Source organism: Oncorhynchus keta, chromosome 32 (assembly GCF_023373465.1).
Source record: "Oncorhynchus keta strain PuntledgeMale-10-30-2019 chromosome 32, Oket_V2, whole genome shotgun sequence".
Classification (NCBI taxonomy): domain Eukaryota; kingdom Metazoa; phylum Chordata; class Actinopteri; order Salmoniformes; family Salmonidae; genus Oncorhynchus; species Oncorhynchus keta.
In genome coordinates this window covers 5,818,951-5,840,917 of record NC_068452.1, presented here as the reverse complement: position 1 = coordinate 5,840,917, position 21,967 = coordinate 5,818,951, and the positions used below count along the sequence as shown (strand labels likewise).

General features: G+C 42.8%; 3 protein-coding genes across 4 annotated transcripts; 2 read left to right on the top strand and 1 right to left on the bottom strand.

The window, feature by feature from the left end:
* Positions 1–269: 269 nt before the first annotated feature.
* On the top strand, positions 270–4,332 carry LOC118364915 (pre-mRNA-splicing factor CWC25 homolog). Its single transcript, XM_035746731.2, has 9 exons — positions 270–481; positions 932–1,104; positions 1,308–1,544; positions 1,668–1,737; positions 1,846–1,994; positions 2,824–2,905; positions 3,038–3,327; positions 3,460–3,627; positions 3,729–4,332. Exons 1-9 carry the CDS (start codon positions 464–466, stop codon positions 3,841–3,843), a joined length of 1,302 nt encoding a protein of 433 aa, XP_035602624.1. The 5' UTR covers positions 270–463; the 3' UTR covers positions 3,844–4,332.
* A 405-nt stretch (positions 4,333–4,737) lies between these two features.
* LOC118364912 (proteasome subunit beta type-3) lies at positions 4,738–6,669 on the top strand. The gene is made up of 6 exons (XM_035746729.2): positions 4,738–4,906; positions 5,436–5,620; positions 5,742–5,849; positions 5,953–6,130; positions 6,217–6,311; positions 6,484–6,669. The coding sequence occupies exons 1-6, from the start codon at positions 4,904–4,906 to the stop codon at positions 6,530–6,532; spliced, it is 618 nt and encodes a 205-aa protein (XP_035602622.1). The 5' UTR covers positions 4,738–4,903; the 3' UTR covers positions 6,533–6,669.
* Positions 6,670–6,985: 316 nt separating this feature from the next.
* Positions 6,986–21,489, bottom strand: LOC118364913 (phosphatidylinositol 5-phosphate 4-kinase type-2 beta-like). 2 transcript variants are annotated; one of them, XM_052490536.1, is made up of 11 exons: positions 21,094–21,489; positions 20,831–20,979; positions 17,960–18,057; positions 14,208–14,304; positions 13,048–13,200; positions 12,611–12,757; positions 11,749–11,787; positions 10,907–11,020; positions 10,393–10,651; positions 8,177–8,280; positions 6,986–8,010 (listed from the first exon to the last, which is right to left on the bottom strand). In XM_052490536.1, exons 2-11 carry the CDS (start codon positions 20,972–20,974, stop codon positions 7,930–7,932), a joined length of 1,236 nt encoding a protein of 411 aa, XP_052346496.1. In that variant the 5' UTR covers positions 20,975–20,979; positions 21,094–21,489; the 3' UTR covers positions 6,986–7,929. The 2 variants fall into 2 exon arrangements, with proteins under 2 accessions (XP_052346496.1, XP_035602623.2); XM_035746730.2 differs by having other exon boundaries at positions 20,831–21,488.
* Positions 21,490–21,967: the final 478 nt, after the last annotated feature.

Sequence of the window (21,967 nt, the reverse complement as noted above, 5' to 3'; positions counted from 1 at the left end):
AGGGTCAGAGAGGTTGGACAGGGTTGGGGTTGGTGGTGTAGTGGGGAAGGAAAGGGGAGGGAAGTGATGTCTAGGGGTCTATTTCACTTTCTTAGAGGAACAGGACTAACGAAGGGAATTTAATATACTGTAGTTAGGCCGTGATTGGCCTTACACTTCAGTACAGTAGGTGGCGGTGTATGCTCCTTGAAAGTTGGATGCGATCCGCCAACCCAATCCTCAAGAAGAAGATGAAGCCGAAGAAGAAGAAGAAGAATAACTCACTCTTGAACAACCGGAAAAAAATATCAGAAAGGCCGGAAGTACTATGAAAAACACATCACGCTAGCCTAGCATGCAATTGTCGATTTTATTTAGATAATAACATACATTTGTTTTGTCAAGTACAATAACCACATAGGTAGAGGACACGTTTATTCACATCTTATTTCTCAATCGGACCGAGTGGACGATCTAAGTCAAGATGGGAGGAGGTGACCTCGTAAGTATGAGCAAATTATTAGCGTACAAAGCTAACGTTAGCCGCTTAACTAGCTAACTAACTTAGCTAGCTACGCATGTTTGTTTTGTTTATGTCTAGCAAGCTAACTAACTAATCACAAAAACACTTGATTCACCTACTGCCAACTTCTGAACTAGTGTTTAGTGAAGCGAAACGCCATCACTGCCACGACAACGATGGCTAGTTGGCGTAACTAGTTAACTAAGTTGACCCCCTAACTAAATAAAGTTTTGAAGGTGTGCTTATTTTATATTTTCCAGTTATGTTGTTACACAACTACTTAGCTAGTTAACGTTACTCAGACGTAGTAATTCCTTACCTTCCCAGAAGAACAATTGTAATTCAGAAATTGTTGTATTGATCATTTGTAGCGATCTTTCCCAGTTCTGTTTAATTATATCGAATATCACTTTCCCTCATCTCTGTCAGAACTTGAAGAAGAGCTGGCATCCCCAGACTATGAAAAACATAGAGCGGGTGTGGAAGGCTGAACAGAAGCACGAGGCTGAGGCAAAGAAGATCGAGGAGCTTCAGAAGGAGCTGAGAGAGGAACGAGCTCGAGAAGATATCACCAGATTCGCTCAGCAGACTGGGGCTCTAAAGTAATGCTCACCTCACCGACCCTTGTGATGAGGGGGAAGTAATAGATCTCACCTTGATAGAGAAACCACTGTCCTGTCTAGGTTTAAAAAAATCAAAACCAGAGCAATTTAAGTGTGCCCTCTCACCACAGACAAATGGACAGAGATACTCCCTTTGGATGCAGTCACTAACACTCAACTGCATTTTTGTTGTTGTTTTACAGGAAAAAAGATGACCGGTTGGACTGGATGTACCAGGGGCCAGGTGGTCAGGTGTCCCGTGATGAGTACCTGCTGGGCCGCCCCATCGACAAGCAGATTACCCAGCAGTTTGAAGAGCCAGAGAATGGTCCATCCGAACAAACCGGCCTCCTGCCTGGCTCAATCTTCAACCCCTCCACCCCTGCATCCAACCTCGACATGGCCGCCAAGATCAGAGAGGACCCGTTGTTTGATATCAAGTCAGTCACTCTGGTCTCTTTCTTTACCATTTAGTGTGTCCATCTAGCAACTGTTATACCATACACTGATGTTCTGCTGTTAGCCGAGAGCTGATTATAATGACACGTGTCTTATTTTTCAAGGAAACGAGAGGAGGAGAAGAGGAGGGAGGTCTTGACAAACCCAGTGAAAATGAAGAAGATCAAAGAAATGGTCAATTGGATGGCTCCAATAAAACTGCAATGAAATCAGTTTCAGCCTGCTGTAGTAACAGCTGGGTTCTAAAGTAGCAACCGTTTTTCACTTTTTATTTCCTTTCAGCTGCGTCAGAATCTTGAAAAGAAAGACAAGAAAAAGAAGAGGAAGAAGGACAAGAAGGAGAAACGGGAAGAGAAGGAGAGGAGAAAGGAGAAGAAGCATAAGAGAAGGAGCTTGAGCTCAAGCGCTGAGGATGAAGACAAAAAACACAGGTGCACCTAACTTCAATAGAGGTTTCTCGGGAGCGGTGAACAGATGCCAATATGATCAGATGTGCAGTTGAACTGTTTTGATCTTATAAGCATTTTGTGATAGTTTACAAATCTAGCTCGCAGCTTCTATTGTTGACGGCAATGGGGTAGATTGTGTGTTTAATCCTATCAGTCCTTAGACCCCAGCAAAATCCGGCTTTTAATTAGGATTTATCTGATTTTCATGTATCTGCATGTCTAGCCCTTATATTTAGCCTCTCAGTGAAGTGTTTTACTATGTTCTTTTCAGGACAACCAGGGCTACATAAGTAGTTGCGTTAATTGACAAATGCCCATGAAGAAATAAGGTTTTCCGAAGCAAAAACCCGATAAAAATGAATTTGTATTAATGCTGCAAGTACAGAAATTGTTTGCTCACTGGGAAATGGATAGTCAGTGACAACTATGTGAGCTTATTACAGTATTATAGACACTGTCCTGGGATTTCCTATGATCTTCTATGTAGAAGAACCTCTTACCTTCTAATGACTCCTTCTGTAGCTTGTGAGCGTCAGAACAAAACGTGTTACATGTGCGTGTTCATGAGCCTTTCATAGATGGGTAGCTGAAACCATTCGGACTCTACAGACATTCGCCCGTGTCTCACAAACACCACTCTAGCTCAGCCGCCGTTAATAATCACACAGACTAATGGTTAGCACCTACGGATGCAGAAGAAATAGATTCATCCAATGCTACAACCCATAAGTACGTAGCTCAAACACACAATGTTTAAAAGGGTTAGAAGTTCAAACTCATTGGGTTAACTGAGTGATGTATCTTTACTTAGGCACCATTCTAAAGAGGAATCCAAAGAAACAACCCACTCACATTCCCACCACCGCAATGTCCCAGCTGGCTATGGACTACAGGTCAGTACGGCTCAATCTTTATATATTGACAGTGACACCATGAACGTTGTTATCTTAGTCCAATCAATTAAAAGTGACTTAAATCCTACTGAGAGAGATGTGTACCGCTCATCGCCTAATTTCTCTCCTCAGTTTCCAGCTGGGAGGCATCATCAGTCCTCGAAGCCCCCCAACCACTCGAGGCACCGTTCTCAGGAGAGGAGCTGCTCTCGATCTCCTCAAAGGACAGACGGGAACGGCCATCACTCCTCTCACAGGACAGACAACCATTCCTCTAACAGGACAGACAACCACTCCTCTCACAAATCAGAGAACCACTCATCCCATAGGACAGACCAGTTCAAAGTTCCACAGTTCCAGCGTCCCAAAGCCCCCAGCCCACAGAAAGATCGCTACCAAAGGCGTCAGAGCAGTACCACCAAGTAAGAGTCCACAGCACCTGTTTATACAATTATCACACCTGGGTTCAATCATCGGTGAACTAATAGTAATCCCACCACCCCATCCTAAAGGGTTTTCTTATCCCTATATTTATCTGCCTGATATTCTCTTAGATGTCTCTCTGCTGAAGAGCTGGAGAAGAAGAGGAGAGAGATGATGGACTTTGCCAAACAGAGAGACGAAGAGCGTGAAATCAACATTAGAAGTTACAAACGGCAGGATGAGAAGGAGCGGGAGAAAGAGAAAGGCGGCAAGCATGACCGCAACGCTGGCTTTATCCAGTAAGTATCTCGCTGACTGACGTGCACACATTAGTGCACGTATGGCATGCTTACTATGGCTGTTGTCTGGTCCTTTAAAACTCTTGCTTCCTTCCCTGCAGTAACATGAAGCTGGAGAGTGCGTCTACCTCATCCTTGGAGGACCGAGTCAAGAGAAACATCCACTCCATACAGAGGACCCCCGCATCCCTGGAGAAGAATTTCATGAGGAGATGAGAACTAGAAGAAGCAGGAATGGGTTGATGGAGGAGAGAGTAAAAAATATGCACCAGCTACCACACTGAAATATCTGCACCGGTTTGCCAGGACTGCCAACTCATTTATATTTTAATAAACAAAACAGACACTGCAGAGGCACCATGCATTTGCACTCAGGCCCTGTGAAACTGCCCCTTAGTCATTGCCCTGACTAAAGCAATGCAAAGGATCTGACTTCCTCTGTAATGGCAAAACTCACCCGTGCCATTCACCAGCAACATGCTCACCTTTATAGAATGAGCAACCTTGGATTTGTTTTAAGTGGAAATTGTATATTGTGTTCTCTATAATGGTTAGAATTATTCAAACTTTTATCACACACACACAACTCTTTTGTAAATTATGTTCCTTGGATATCTTTAGTGTATTGCTGTAAAGGAGAAGAATTGTGGATCTTAATAAAAAATAGTTCCTAAAGCTCTTTGAGTTGGGGACTAACAAACTAAATACTGTCTTTGAGTTGACATGTGTTGTTGTATGTGATGCTGATTACTGCTTTGATATACACCTTCAGAGAACTATGATAATTGAAAATGTCCTATGAAGACGAAATACAGAAATTCTCAGGCACACTGTCACCAGCATCATCATAAAGTAGACATACATTTTTGAATGACTAGCATGGAATCCTTTTGGTTTTATATGATGATAATAATGCTGGATTTAAGTGTTGCCCATCTCCAGTGGTTTGGTGTTTCAGTCTCAGGCTCATAGCTTACTGTACTGTAACTTGTCTTTATTTCCATTATTGTTTCGCTTTCGCACGCTTCAGACAAACTAGGAACATTTGCACACTCCCCCAACACAACCGTCAATGATATCAACGGTGGCCACCCATAACTTTTTTACAGACCCAATCATCGTGTAGTACCGAATGACGTTTCAAACAGCAAGCTTGACTGATTTCCGGCTGTTCCAAATCGTGTAGTCACTGTGGGATTGTTATCCGCAGTCATTAAAAATAGTGAACATTTACAAGATATTTCAAAGCTAAGGAAGACACCTCAACGTATTCACAATGGTAAGATTGTCAATAAATAATGTATGCATGTAGCTAGTACTTGTGGTCCGTAGATTGGTTGGTAAAATTAGCAACCGGCTGCCTAATCAGTTTGGTAGTTAGCATTTAGCTTGCTAACGTTAGCTAGCCATGCCAAAAGTCACCTGCAATGGTAACTAACTTGTTCAACGAAAATATAACTAGCGTTTGGCAATTTCCAAACGTAACTACCACATTAACTCGCAACCTAGTTAACTATAAACTGGATTATTGTCACTAACGCTAGTCTGTGAATGAACTGACTAGCTAATGTTGCTACTAGCTATCTGAAGAGGGATAAAACATCCTCATGCAATTTGGGAGTCTGTTGATGGAAGTTTATAATCTTGACGTTAGTTATGCCAATGTTGCTACTGATTCACGAATGTTTCAAGTGTCAAAGTTATTAACTCAATAGTTAGTGATGGAAATGTTGTTTGGGTTTTGAAATTGTCCCCGTCACGATTGCTACTTAACTTCTCTCCCTCGTCTCCTTGTCTTCCATCCCCAGTCTATTATGTCCTATAATGGTGGCGCCGTCATGGCGATGAAGGGTAAGCAATGTGTAGCCATTGCAGCAGATCGGAGATTCGGTGTACAGGCTCAGATGGTGACCACCGACTTCCAGAAGATCTTTCCCATGGGAGACAGACTCTACATTGGCCTGGCTGGTCTGGCTACTGACGTGCAGACAGTGTAAGTGTGCCTTGGTCTATCAGTGCACCTTGTATCTCCCAAGTTCTGGAGTATTTAAATGGTCAGTGCAACAGATCGACTTTGCAGGTGATATTAAATATCCACTCTATTTCTCGAACAGTTCCCAGAGGCTCAAGTTCAGATTGAACCTCTATGAGCTGAAGGAGGGGCGTCAGATCAAACCTAAGACATTCATGAGCATGGTCTCCAACCTGCTCTATGAGAGGAGGTGAGTTCACTAATGTGAAGAAGCACAGTATTTCATATACAAGTCTACACTTCCGCCTGGGTGGCAAGTCTGTGACTGATCAAACGTGAATCCGTTGTCTCAGATTTGGGCCATACTACATTGAGCCTGTGATCGCTGGTCTAGACCCCAAGACCTTTGAGCCATTTATCTGCTCCCTGGACCTGATTGGCTGCCCCATGGTGACAGAGGACTTTGTTGTGAGCGGCACTTGCTCAGAGCAGATGTACGGCATGTGTGAATCTCTCTGGGAGCCAGACATGGTAGGTTATTGTGTCCTGTATTGTAAGATAATACATTGAGTGTGATAGTTGACTATGTCTCTGACTGTCTTTATTTACACCTGTAGGAACCAGAGGACCTGTTTGAGACCATCTCCCAAGCCATGCTGAATGCAGTGGACAGGGATGCCGTTTCAGGCATGGGTGTCGTCGTGCAAGTCATGTAAGCAGTTATACTTTTCCTTTCCCACTGCCTACATTTTGGATTAAATAGTTGCTAAATTTGTAATTAATCTGAGGATTCATACAATTGACATGACATTTAGATGGTGATCTTTAGTAACGCTCTGGTCAATGTTGTAGTGACAGTACCTTGATTTGACTTATTTTGACAGTGAGAAGGACAAGATCACCACACGTACCCTGAAGGCCCGAATGGATTAAAGCTCCTCTCCCTCTGCTGCTTCAACCCCTCATCTCTACCAATTCCCACTATTTTGTATGAAAATGATAAACACTGCGTGTACTGTTTTTCTTAAGATACTGTTCAATAAAATTAATGACTATTAGTGTTACAATGACTCTGGTTTGCCTGGTATGTTATTTCAGCAAGTAATGAAAGATGAGGGCTTAACATTATCAGATTATGATAACTGGATTAATAAAACCAGGAAGTCTGCAGCCTAATTCAGTAATCTCATAAAATGAATAATTTCCAGGGACTAATTTGAGTGCCTAAACACCTATTGTCTAACACTTGTCTCATGCGGAAATTTTGCTTTGCTCTCGATACAGAATAGGTCATTATAATAACTTAATTTAAAACCACCTCTACAAGGCACGAAGGAATGATCTGTTAGTCAAAGGTGAGAAAATGAATTAGATTCAGGGAAAAAAAACAATAACTCCCTTTAATATGTAATGAATCCTTTTCAAGTAACTTCTGATCTAACGTCGATAACAAAACAACTATACAAACACCAATGCTACATTAATGTAAACAAGATATAAAAAACAATTCTTATGGTAATAAAACAAGCATTTGCTTTAGTATTCCCCTTTTTATGTGGATTTTTTTTTACCAACCTCCAAGTTCATGGTAAAAATGTCAAGTTTTTAGAACAATATGGCAATGTAACATTCAGACATGTTTTTTCTTTTTTAGTCATGATGCTCAGATGCTAAGTTCAGTGGTTTGCCGTTTCAGATAACTGGCGAAGTCATGTACATTTCAGCCATGCATTTTGATTTTGCATTCATTTACGTAAAACCCTTATATTAATTAATCTCCTGCATTTCCAATTTTGTTACTGTCGGCTGCGGATCTCCTGACAAGTCAGAGTTTGTAAACGCCTGTTGGCCACTAGGTCAAAAGATTAATGCGATCTGACCGCTTCTGTGTCTGTGAGAGGTGTGTGTGTGTCAAAATAATCACGAACAGATGGTACTAAACAGACTCCTACTGCTGAAGCAGACTCTTTCAAGGCATTAGTGAGACAGTTCCCGTGCTGGCGTGAGGACTAGTATAAGGTGGCGGGGGGAGGGTCTCAAATATCCTATAGAACTCTGTTTCACATGCCTTCCTTGTTGAGCACTCAGACCGAGGAGACGGAGAGTAGGACGTGGGAGGAGAAGAGACGCGTTGCTTTTTTTTTTTTTTTAAGAGTCCGGCGCCCCCTCTGTGGGTCAATGGAACAGGCTTGTTGTCTGTGCATCCTTTCAGTCTGTCGCCCCCTGGGTGGGGCTAAGTCAGGTGGGAGGGGCAGGAGGAGCGAGAGAGGGGTGGGTGTGGCTGATGGCTCTATGACAGGTAGTGATTGTCTGGGGTAGGAGAGATGATTCTATGACAGGATGTTGGACATGAACTCAAAGAATCTTTTGGAGTACTGCTCTGGGTTTACGGTGGAGATCTCTGCCCCAGCCTGGGGGAGGGACAACAGAGAGTAAAGTGTAAACATATGCACATTAGGAACATACAACTACAATTTCTCACAAGATCATCTTCTACTTGAAACTACTATATGATCTAGCATCTTTGTAGCCTAAACACTTGGCTTCATGTTAGGTCAGATCTAGTCCATTACTCACCCCATGTTTCACAGTTTTGGCAGCATGTGCAGCTTTTTTCTTAGCGTCGTAGTGCGTGAGGATGTCGATGATAGCCATGAAGTACACTTCTTTCTTCACAGCACCTACCACAAGGAGCAAGACAGTGAAAAGGTGTATAAATAGCAAGTATTACTTTTCACTGGGCTGTCCCATGATGTCTGTTCAAAAATTAGTTTAATTTTCAAATGCTAATTCAAGATGCACTATACAGAAATTGCTCCAACATTTCCTGGTTGCTTACCTATCTACACACAATACCCCATAATGACAAAGTGAAAATGTGTTTTTAGACATTTTTGCAAATGTATTGAAAACGAAATACAGAAATAGCTCATTTACATTAGTATTCACACCACTGAGTCAATACTTTGTAAAAGCACCGGGTAAGTCTCTAAGAGCTTTCCACACCTGGTTTGTACAACACTTGCCCATTGTTATTTAAAAAATTCTTCAAGCTCTGTCAAATTGGTTGTTATCCTGTTGAGTGTAGGGGGCAGTATTTTGATGATTGGATGAAAAACGTACCCAAATGAAACTGCCTATGTCTCAGGCCCAGAATCTAGAATATGCATATAATTGTCAGATTAGGATAGAAAACACTCTAAAGTTTCCAAAACTGTCAAAATATTGTCTGTGAGTATAACAGAACTGATATTGCAGTCGAAAACCTGAGGAAAATCCAACCCGGAAGTGCTGTTTTTCCTGAAAGCTCTCTGTTCCATTGCCTGCCTTCGCTCCATTTAAAGGGATATCAACCAAATTCCTTTTCCTATGGCTTCCACATGTTGTGAACAGTCTTTATACATAGTTTCAGGCTTTTATTTTGAAAAATGAGCGAGAAAGATCACGTGTCATTGGATGGCTGGGTGCCAGCAGCGTTTTGCATGCGCAACAGCTTGAAGCAGACATTTTCTCTCTCTCTCCTATTGAAGAAGGTACAGTCCGGTTGAAATATTATCAATTATATATTGTAAAAACAACCTGAGGATTGATTATAAAAAAAGTTTGACATGTTTCTACGAACTTTACGGATACTATTTGGAATTTTCGTCAGCCTGGTCGTGACCGCTCGAGCCTGTGGATTTCTGAACATAACGCGCCAACCAATTGGAGGTATTTTGGATATAAAAATAATCTTTATGGAACAAAAGGAACATTTATTGTGTAACTGTCTCGTGAGTGCAAACATCCGAAGATCATCATAGGTAAGCGATTCATTTTATAGCTTTTCTGACTTTCGTGACCAATCTACTTGGCTGCTAGCTGTTTGTAATGTTTTGTCTGCTGAGAGAGATGTCCTTACATAAATGCTTGGTATGCTTTCGCCGAAAAGCTTTTTTGAAATCTGACACGCCAGGTGGATTAACAACAAGCTAAACTGTGTTTTGCTATAATACACTTGTGATTTCATGAAAATTAAATATTTTTTGTAATTTAATTTGAATTTGGTGCTCTGCAATTCAGCGGATGTTGACGGAAATGATCCCGCTAATGGGATGGGTGCATCAAGAAGTTAATCACTGCTAGACAACCGCCAGGTCCTTTTTTGCAGTATTATTTTAAGTGACTTGTTGCAAAAAGGATGCATGTTTTGGATTATGTTTTATTCTGTACAGGCCTCCTTTTCACTTTGTCATTTAGGTTAGCATTGTGGAATAACTACAATGTTGTCTATCCATCCTCAGTATCCTCCTTTCACAGCCATTAAACTCTGTAACTGTTTTAAAGTCACCATTGGCCTCATGGTGAAATCCCTGAGTGGTTTCCTTCCTCTCCAGTTTGGAAGGACTCCTGAATCTTTGTAGTGACTAGGTATATTGATACAGCATCCAAAGTGTAATTAATAACTTCACCATTGCTCAAAGGGATATTCAATGTCTGTATTTTGTTTAACCATCTATCAATAGGTGCCCTTCTTTGTGTGGCATTTCAACTTCCACTTTTTTATTAATATGTAAACATTTCGAAAAAAAACATAATTCCACTTCGACATTATGGGGTATTTATTGTGTGTAGGCCAGTGACAAAACATCTCAAATGTAATCCATTTAAAATTCAGTCTGTAACACAACAACATGTGGAAAAAGTCAAGGTGTCAAAACTTTCTGAAGGCACTGTAGATAGAGAGTAGCACAAATATAGCACAATTGCATAGAAAAATCACTTGACAAAACTCAAGAAAGAGTGTCTCTTACTGTCGTTGCTCTTGATTGCGTAGACGTCCACGGAGGAGTCGAATTCGCCAGGGCTGAAGAATCCGCCAAAGTTGAGGGGGTTCCCAGGGCTGTCTGGAGGGGTGCCGAAGGAGCCGGTGAGTGCTCCTCCCATCCCATCGTTCTCGTACTCCTCCTCCTCTCCTCCTGCCTCCACCTCCATCTCCTCCTGCTCTGCACGGTCCACATCATGGATCCCCACCAGCAGACTGTAGTCCATGATCTTCAGAGTGGCCAGGAACTGATGTACACAAACGGGAGAGATGGCAACAAATGTTAATTTGGGAAATTTCCCTGGAGGACATTAAACTCACTATTCTTCTATTTGTCAACCTAAAGTCATGTCTTTGTTCACAGGTACTTAGGTGAAACTGGTTGAAAGGACTAGAAACAAAACACAATGTGCAGAAGTCCATTTACCCGGATATTTAAACAACGACGACTGTAATGAGAATAAAAACAACATCAATCTGAGCAGCCGTGAGATGTCTCCTACCTCTACGTCGCGCTTTAGTTTCTCCAAGAAGTACTTCTTGTTGTCATCTCCTATCTGCAGCTTCTGGCCCTCGTTCAGAAAGTCGTTGTCTTTAAAGGTGGGGAGTTCCTTGGCCTGAGCAGAGTGATAGAAATTAGAATCAAAATATTCAGAGACTGGCACAAATGACAGAGGTCTTTCTTGCTGTTAATTTTGATGCATGAAAAGTAGGGTCATTTGATTCAGTTTCCACTCATTGTCCTTGGATTGACTTTTTAGGGAGAACAACTATTTCAGCTATTTCCTCTTGGTGTAATGGGTAAGACGGTGGGTTTCTTGAGCGAGAGGTCCGCAGTACGAATCCGACTAGTGACATTGGCCCCACCAGGTTCTGTCCGTCCCTCACTGGGCGTGAACCAGCAACCTTCTGTTCCCAACAACAACTCAGCAGTCACAAAGCAGTATCACGCACCGCTCTACAAAAGACGTAGCCAGGAAGGGAAATAACTACTTCTAGGTTTCAGAGCGGGTAATGTAACTCGCATGGTGGATACTACTAGCGCACACAGCTAACTATTCCACATGGACTACACTCACCCCCTTTTGACTTCCCCTCCTGCGCAGCATGGACAGCAGTCGGACATGGCCCAACTGTGGATGTGTTATTTCATTTGTGCTTCATTATCATTAGATGGGAAAATCATTACTTCTGCACTTTTCTAAAAGTATTTTGGGCTGTAAATGAGTTTTGTTTTTAGCTGGTTAGTTTGATGCTTTTTTTTATAGCATGATCCACACAATTATTTTGGGTTCCTGTCATTGTACCCCAACTCTCATCATCGTATCTATGTAAATGAACGCACCTTCTCTTTGTCACTGGCTTCCCTTGAGACTGTGGAACCCTGAATGAGAAGGAAAGAAGATCATTCACAGAGATGTAACGGAATTCAGAGTTAGAGACAGACATTCGTTGCGTCTTTGTTCCCCCTTTGTTTCTCCTGGACTTGACAGTATGGTTATAACATTGTCATATTTCAGAAAGCAGAATTTGCCCCCCCCAGAGAATGCCTGTCAGCCACAGAGGTTTGTTGTGAAGGGAAACGACATTCTGCGAGTCAATAGGCATCTACGCCACCACACCTCTATTCTCAGTGTTGTTGCCCATGCACAAAGAGACAGATTTACTGAGCTTTTCCACAAGAGCAGAATTCTTAACCATTTCCCCTTCTAAATAATGAGCTCCCGAGTGGCGCAGCGGTCTAAGGCACTGCATCTCAGTGCAAGATGCGTCGCTACAGTCTCTGGTTGGATTCCAGGCTGTATCACATCCAGCTGTGATTGGGAGTCCCATAGGGCGGTGCACAATTGGCCCAGCGTCGTTCGGGTTTGGCCGGGGGTAGGCAGTCATTGGAAATAAGAATGTGTTCTTAACAGACTTGCCTAGTTAAATAAAGGTCTAAATAATAATAATAAAAAAGAATACATCACATAAGCAGAAAATAGTCTATAAATCTAGACTTAAGTAAGTTGCTGGAGTTCTACTGGGAACCGGAATACTCTGCAAGCACCCTGCATTGAGCTTGTTATAAATGCCCTTACCCCCAATGAGCGCCAACAGTGTTACAGCTGTAAGTGTGCTCCGAGTGCCCTACTGGAGTTCGTGTACTACCAGTAAGTGTTCTCCCAGTTAGTTCCCTCCAAGCTAGCGTGCACATCGACACCTACCTTCAGGTCGTACTTGCGGTGCACGGTGAGACGGTGGCTGAATACATTACGGGTCACCACCAGGTACGTCTCAACCCCGTCCACTGTTAGCCGGTACATGCCCAGGAACTGGGGGAGCAGAGTGCTGCCATGACACTCCACTATGAACTGAGGAGACCCAGAGGAGGAGGATGGAAATATAGGGAGAGGAAAGGAGAGAGAGAGAAGAGGAAGGAGAATGAGTAATGCAAAGGAAACAGTGGGAGAGCTCCAGTAATGACGTCGGCATAATTGTTAGCTATTACAAAAGGATAGTCCCGTCAAATCGGACAATTCACAGATATTTCTGCAGCACCACATTGAAAGGTCCTCGATATTTGAGGACAACATGCTCCCTTCAAAATATATATTTTTTAAATTCTAGCGTGTTATATTTGTGCCTGCGGTAACTCTCCCACCTGGTGGTACTTCTTGAGGATGTTGTGCATCTCGGCGATGTCTTCGCTGGACACCGTCTTGATGACGAAGCGGTGGTCGTAGCTGGACAGGAAGCGGTTGCCAAAGCGCCCCTGGGAGTCGCTGTTCAGCGGGGCGCTCCTCGTCAGAGAGTTCTGGTGATGATCCACCACAGGAGGGAGCCCGGGGAGGGAGAGACATACAGAGCAGAAAATTGAGGCTTTGGCGTGAATGAAAAGCCCTCTACAAAGAAAATGTTTCAGAATTACTTCACAAGTTAGTAATGGATCAATGGATTTCATTTACAGAGCTATTCCAGGCTAAAAAAAAACCTTCACACAGGGATCCATTTAGCAAGGCTACCAAGATAGTTGAACTTAATGTAACAAACTATGCTTGGTATGATTCTCTAAACACTAAAAACACACACTGTTTACACGTGATAACTCAGTAAAAAGGGGGCAGTCTTTTAGTTCTATATCAACAAATCCAGAGAAAGACTTACTACATTGGGTTGAAGGGTGACATCCAGAGAAAGACTTACTACATTGGGTTGAAGGGTGACATCCAGAGAAAGACTTACTACATTGGGTTGAAGGGTGACATCCAGAGAAAGACTTACTACATTGGGTTGAAGGGTGACATCCAGAGAAAGACTTACTACATTGGGTTGAAGGGTGACATCCAGAGAAAGACTTACTACATTGGGTTGAAGGGTGACATCCAGAGAAAGACTTACTACATTGGGTTGAAGGGTGACATCCAGAGAAAGACTTACTACATTGGGTTGAAGGGTGAAATCCAGAGAAAGACTTACTACATTGGGTTGAAGGGTGACATCCAGAGAAAGACTTACTACATTGGGTTGAAGGGTGAAATCCAGAGAAAGACTTACTCCTTTGGCTTGAGGGAAGAATTGGAATCTGCAATGAGTCAAACTGGGCAGGGAACAACCGGGAGTTCCCTCTGGTACTCTGATCTGCTCTCTCCTTAACTGTCCTCCAGCCGTTTGACATTACTGAGCCGTGCCAAGCAAACGTCTATCCTCACTCTGTCTTTCAGTTCGCTACTGTGAACCCATCCTCAAACGGTCTTTCTCGTCAGTTAACCCATCCTACATTCTTCCCCCGTAGACATCTCCACACGGGAGACCATATTTTACCTGGTAATCCTGGTCATCGATGGAGAACCTCTCCCTCAGGTTGCGGAACACCATAGGGCAGTACTCTTTGAATTTAAAGCGGCTGGGCAGGTTCTCTCTGAGGGACACAAGAGTGTTGAAGAGTGTTAATATAGAAGAGTGTGTTAGCCCATTAGCAGTCCGAGTGTTGATGTCATCTGAGGAAGCATTGGAACAGATAACGGAAATGTGAGAAGCAATTGACCAGCATACTACACTAGAGGTGCTTCACTGCGAGGATGATTTGCAATGCAAAGATAATCCGTTAAGTGTCCGATGAATGTTTTGACTACAACCCCAGTGTAGTGGAGATCGCCAGAGGCATAATCCTGATTTGCCTGATGCAGGAAAATAAAAGTAAGGCATGTGATATATCAGAAGATGTGTAGTAGACTTATTACCAACCTAAAATAGTCATAGAAATCATACAGTTTATCCGGGTTTTAAACTCGTTTTCTGGATAATTAGCTTCTAAAATATATGTAAACGGACCATTATTGTCTCAATTTGGTGTTTTCTTAGAAAGCTGTGAGTGCTATTACATGACACAATGTCAGTACTTGTTACATTACAACTTGTCTAAGTCCTATCATCAACTGATTTCAGACAGTTTATGGCTGTGGATTGATTGCATTGTTTGAATGGAATGTTGGCATATTGGCAGTTCACTTGACAAAATGTATGGAATCATTCCTCTAAAACTGTCTGGCTAGCTAAATTCTTCAAATGCATTACATTACACAATATCTTATCACTGCACTGACAAACCATGGTTGAACAACTCCCTGACCAAAATGCTGACTGTTAGCACGTCATAAGAAGGTTCATGTCCATTCTATTACTCTAAATCTATGGTTAGTCCATTAGCAGAGTCAGAGTGTCTGAGGAACTCACTGGACTAGATCAAGGAAATATGAGAAGCTCCTGACCAGCATACTAGAGGTGCTTCACTATGAGGACGATTTCCATTGTAAAGCTGCTCAGTTAAGTGTTCAGTTAATGTTTTGACTACAACTCCAGTGTAGTGGGGATCGCTAGACCCATGGTGAGTTATATTAAAGGTGATAAGAGGAACTTGATCTGGCTAGTGATTTAAAAGCACACCACATCATAGACAATTGGGACAACCAAGTCAAGACCTTCTCTCTCCTAATCAGTAGCATAACATAGTGTTAGCAGATTTCAGGCAGTACTGTACCGTATATTTTAGACAATGCAGCTAAATTGGCCTCTTGTTTGAGTTTATATGGTGTGCAGTAATATGGTGGGCAGTAATATGGCGGGCAGTAATATGGTGTGCAGTAATATGGTGGGCAGTAATATGGTGGGCAGTAATATGGTGTGCAGTAATATGGTGTGCAGTAATATGGTGTGCAGTAATATGGTGTGCAGTAATATGGTGGGCAGTAATATGGTGGGCAGTAATATGGTGGGGCAGTAATATGGTGTGCAGTAATATGGTGTGCAGTAATATGGTGTGCAGTAATATTGTGGGCAGTAATATGGTGTGCAGTAATATGGTGGGCAGTAATATGGTGGGCAGTAATAAAGGTTGGGGCAGTAATATGGTGGGCAGTAATATGGTGGGCAGTAATATGGTGTGCAGTAATATGGTGTGCAGTAATATGGTGTGCAGTAATATGGTGGGCAGTAATATTGTGAGCAGTAATATGGTGTGCAGTAATATGGTGGGCAGTAATATGGTGGGAAGTAATATGGTGTGCAGTAATATGGTGGGCAGTAATATGGTGGGGCAGTAATATGGTGGGGCAGTAATATGGTGGGCAGTAATATGGTGGGGCAGTAATATGGTGGGCAGTAATATGGTGTGCAGTAATATGGTGGGCAGTAATATGGTGGGCAGTAATATGGTGGGCAGTAATATGGTGGGCAGTAATATGGTGGGGCAGTAATATGGTGGGGCAGTAATATGGTGGGCAGTAATATGGTGTGCAGTAATATGGTGTGCAGTAATATGGTGGGCAGTAATATGGTGGGAAGTAATATGGTGGGCAGTAATATTGTGTGCAGTAATATGGTGTGCAGTAATATGGTGGGCAGTAATATGGTGGGAAGTAATATGGTGGGGCAGTAATATGGTGGGAAGTAATATGGTGGGGCAGTAATATGGTGGGCAGTAATATGGTGGGCAGTAATATGGTGGGCAGTAATATGGTGGGGCAGTAATATGGTGGGAAGTAATATGGTGGGGCAGTAATATGGTGTGCAGTAATATGGTGTGCAGTAATATGGTGGGGCAGTAATATGGTGGGCAGTAATATGGTGGGCAGTAATATGGTGGGGCAGTAATATGGTGGGCAGTAATATGGTGGGCAGTAATATGGTGTGCAGTAATATGGTGTGCAGTAATATGGTGGGCAGTAATATGGTGGGAAGTAATATGGTGGGCAGTAATATTGTGTGCAGTAATATGGTGTGCAGTAATATGGTGGGCAGTAATATGGTGGGAAGTAATATGGTGGGCAGTAATATGGTGGGCAGTAATATTGTGGGCAGTAATATGGTGTGCCGTAATATGGTGGGCAGTAATATGGTGGGAAGTAATATGGTGGGCAGTAATATGGTGGGCAGTAATATGGTGTGCAGTAATATGGTGTGCAGTAATATGGTGTGCAGTAATATGGTGGGCAGTAATATGGTGGGCAGTAATATGGTGGGCAGTAATATGGTGGGAAGTAATATGGTGTGCGGTAATATGGTGTGCAGTAATATGGTGTGCAGTAATATGGTGGGCAGTAATATGATGTGCAGTAATATGGTGGGCAGTAATATGGTGGGCAGTAATATGGTGTGCAGTAATATGGTGGGCAGTAATATTATGGGCAGTAATATGGTGTGCAGTAATATGGTGGGCAGTAATATGGTGGGAAGTAATATGGTGGGCAGTAATATGGTGGGCAGTAATATGGTGTGCAGTAATATGGTGGGCAGTAATATTATGGGCAGTAATATGGTGTGCAGTAATATGGTGGGCAGTAATATGGTGGGGCAGTAATATGGTGGGCAGTAATATTGTGGGCAGTAATATGGTGGGCAGTAATATGGTGGGCAGTAATATGGTGGGCAGTAATATGGTGGGCAGTAATATGGTGGGCAGTAATATGGTGGGAAGTAATATGGTGGGGCAGTAATATTGTGGGCAGTAATATGGTGTGCAGTAATATGGTGTGCAGTAATATGGTGGGCAGTAATATGGTGGGAAGTAATATGGTGGGCAGTAATATGGTGTGCAGTAATATTGTGGGCAGTAATATGGTGTGCAGTAATATGGTGGGCAGTAATATGGTGGGCAGTAATATGGTGGGCAGTAATATGGTGGGCAGTAATATGGTGGGCAGTAATATGGTGTGCAGTAATATGGTGTGCAGTAATATGGTGGGCAGTAATATGGTGGGCAGTAATATGGTGGGCAGTAATATGGTGTGCAGTAATATGGTGGGCAGTAATATGGTGTGCAGTAATATGGTGGGCAGTAATATGGTGGGCAGTAATATGGTGGGCAGTAATATGGTGTGCAGTAATATGGTGGGCAGTAATATGGTGGGAAGTAATATGGTGGGCAGTAATATGGTGGGCAGTAATATGGTGTGCAGTAATATGGTGGGCAGTAATATGGTGTGCAGTAATATGGTGGGCAGTAATATGGTGGGCAGTAATATGGTGGGCAGTAATATGGTATGTCAGGTTGCAAAGTTAGGACTCGGGATACCTACTTGTTAAATAGGTGGTTGTCCACTTTGATCTTACTGTAGGCTTTAAAGTCATCAGGCATCAGCATTACTGGTACAGGCACGTTACTTAACTCGTTGATCTGAAATAGAGGGGAGATAGAAAGAGCAGGAGATCAGAATAGAATGCTAGAGCAGGGAAGAGGAGGTCAACACACTAATCCCCACACCAGACCAAACTGCAGTGAACCAGTGTCTATTTACTGACAATCATTCACTTTGGACCAAAGCGAACTGACAGCAGTGCTCTCTGGCTGAGTCCCTTGTCACACTGTTGATCTTATCTACCGAGACAGATTCACTGTAAGGAACAGACTGATTCCCAGCCCTCTCCATAGATTTATGAACTCCAGACAGTAAGAGGAGGGGCAGGGAGGGAACGTGAATAAACGCTTCAAAATAAAAAAAAGGAGACAAGAACGCATCCGGGAGACACAGACTCGGCTAAAATAGGAGAGAAATTGGAAAGTTACCTTGAGGTAGAAAAATAATAGCATACGGAGCACAAACACATTAAGTTGTATGGAATATGCAGGACATAGCCAAGTAGCCTCTCATAGAGCTGGGGTTGAGTTATATCAGGCTCTCTCTGAGACTACTTCAAGGGATAGACTCTCATTCAACTGTCTGACATGCTATAAAGATCACCGTCTATCATGCCGACAGGTTATGCTCTGGTCAATTTTTATTTATTTAACGAGAGAAGTCTAACGAAGAACAAATTATTATTTACAATGACAGCCTACACCGGCCAAACACCACTGGGCCAATTGTGCGCCACCCTATTGGACTCCCGATCACAGCCGATTGTGATCCAGCCTGGATTTGAACCAGGGTGTCCGCAGCACTGAGGAAGCAGTGCCTTAGACTGCTGCGCCACTCGGGAGCCCAAATGAATGTGTCCTTCAAAAGCATCATCATATTCATTTTGTCATTAGAGGCATAGCTTAATGCCTTCAGCAGGCAAACACAATCGATATCCTGACTATATGTTGGATTATGTCTAATCAACCTACACACAAGGTTTGATGAAGGTGGTCGTTTGTAACTCAGTTGGTAGAGCATGGCGCTTGTAAGGCCAGGGTAGTGGGTTCGATTCCCGGGACCACCCATCTGCATGACTAAGTCGCGTTAGATAAAAGTGTCTGCTCAATGGCAGATTTTATTGTTAAGTTTGATGAAGGCCCGTATCAGATTTGAAGATGTACGTTATTCCCGGTGTTGTAAGGCTGGCATTATCTACTATCATGACTGAATCCATGTTTTTGAAGGGAGCTTCAATTAAATCTGTGTTTGGCTATATGCTCCGACTGACAAAGGTCTTCTCTGAGCAAAAGCTTAGTTTGGAACTGAATTCATCCGGCTTTGTGACTAGCAGAACGATGTTACGACTGACTACCGAGATGAAATATATTCTGGTTATGAGAGCCTTGAGGAGAAGGCTCTTTTGACGTCTTTCTTGTAATCGCCTAAATTAGCCTGCCGCCTACACCTTGAATCTACACCCAGCCTCCACCACACACTGAACTTGTCCATGATGAATATTGCAGAATACATCACAGGATGATTATTACAGCTTCACTAAATATGCGCGTTTGGTTAATTCATGCCATTGTTTTCTCCATTTGACGCATGTATTCTATCCCTGGTCTACAAGAACTGCCTATTTGACAATGGTCTATATTTATCCTTATCTTTCTTATATAAAGGTATTGAAACGTACATAAAATAAGCTCACCAAAAACACAGCAAGCAGAGGGGGAAATCAATTGAGAAAGAATAATTACAGACAATAGTACATGCAAGATGTAATGTACATGTGTGTAGGCAACATATTGAAATGCATGCAAACATTGGAAGTGAAATGATGCATCAGCACTGGTATTCAAATTGTGGGTGAAGCGAATCCAAAACTGGGGCATCATATTCATGCTAAAGACATTTATCTGGAGGTGTCAGTCAAGCAGGGAAGGGGGTGTGTTCGCCTACTACTGCTGGCCACAAAACAAATGGAGCCTTGAAGCTCTCTGCAATGCATTTGGTGATCGCTGCATTCATGCTAAGTGAGAAACTTGATGCATTTGGTGAAAAACAGTCTCAATAAAGTGTATTTTAGGATGAGTTGAAGACAATGTCACTTTTCCCCACTCAAATTAGACTAACTGTGAGCCTATTATTGTTATGGTTGAGTGTTCAAATGTGTACTCCACACTAAACCACGTTAAATCATGAATACAGGCGAGAATCTGCAAATGTAAGATTTGCCGCTTTATTATTCATTGACGCCTGTAAAACAATAGGCAGTCAGGCTGCGGTTGGGGCGTAATGCAACTTGCTGCTCTCCAACAGTCACACCCCTCTCTGGCCTGCGCTAGACAGAATGGATGCTTTGGTTGGAGCAGTGCTCACGACCTCCTCCCCTAACCAACTAACTAGCTCACTTCAGACCACCACACATCCCACGTTCTTACAGAACAGAAGACGTTATGCAGCTTGTGCCGAATAATTCGTGCATAGTGCGCGGGGTAATGTCGAATGTTTATGTTCAACGTCGCAGCTATACTTGCTGCACATTTTTAAAGCGCACGCGACTGGCACACCAAATAGCTAGAATGTTGCTACATTGATATTCCTGACCAGGGAGAATGGTGACTGAAGGGTTAACAGCTTTCATCTAAGCATCAGACTAAGTACCCGACTAACACCCATACACTACAGACTACTAGACGACGGATGAGCTCTAAAATTTACTCTGGTCAATCAAGCAGCTGGCTAACTATCGCGTTACCGTTTGCTAGTCAAAACACCATAAAGACAAACAAGCTAGCGTGGGAACATGAACAAAAATGCATTTACCGTATGGTTGACACCCCACATTAAGACGCTGAGAATAGGCTCACTTGCACGGAATAATTTCACTTTCTGTCCTATAAAATGTTTCTTTTTCGTCTTCGTTTTGCTAGCGCTCACCGGCGCAACGCTGGTGCAGTTGGATGACATGTCTCCTGTTGGGAATAATTTAGGAAACGCAAGACAGCACTGTAATCAAGCAGGCTAGCTGGGTCGTAAGCACTCCAGACAACGAAATGTACTTTTAAGAGCGTGATATCTATACGTGCATTGTCGCATCCAATTTGCAGGGTCTTTGAATCAAATTAGATTCTGTAGTAAATTAACGGGATTGCATGTTGCGTGGTCACCACCCTTCCTCCCGAGCAGGCCACACGGTTCAGTCCGGAGCGGCACACAGACCAGCTGTTGGCATAGATAGCTAGCCAGCCATCTCGCTACAGGCAAGGTTGCCTTTAGCTACGCCGCAGTCTTCTTTGATAAGTAATACACTCTTGGTGTACGACTCCTCTCCTTTCTGGTGTCGTCTGCTACCCACAACGGTTTGAGGTGATTTTATTTAGAGGTTAGTAATCCCATTATGATGCGCCTGAGATTGTTGTCACCAGTTTTGGGGTCTCCTCAAGATGGCGTCTAGACTGAACGTCGCAAAGCGAAGTGCGCCCCCAAGAGGCAGAGAGTAGAAGCGCGCGTACTGTAGTCGGTACATTTTGGTGTGAAAATCAGTAAATCTCTGTATTTCTAAAAGCTGCAAATGGCAAAAGTAATGCTGTGGATCAGATAGCAGGATTTCTCATAGAGTAAATGTGTCATTCATACTGAATGGTGATGAAGCAGAAAAAGGCATACATTTAATGTGTAGGCCTATGCTATAAATCTTGCACGTTTTACAGTCAAGTTGACCCGCAAAATCCTACAATAAATCCAATAATATAGTTATCAATGTTCTGACCATTGTCTAGGGGGGCGTGGTTTTCCGTCTAGAAATGGTTGTCAAAATAGAAAATGAATGCAATGACTCATTCATAAACAAATGTGGTTAATGTATAGAGGGGAGGGTGTTTTAGTGACTTATCCGCGAGAGTTGTATTTTTCTTTTTATAAAATGTTGCAAATACAATGTATATGGCAAGCGGCAGGGAC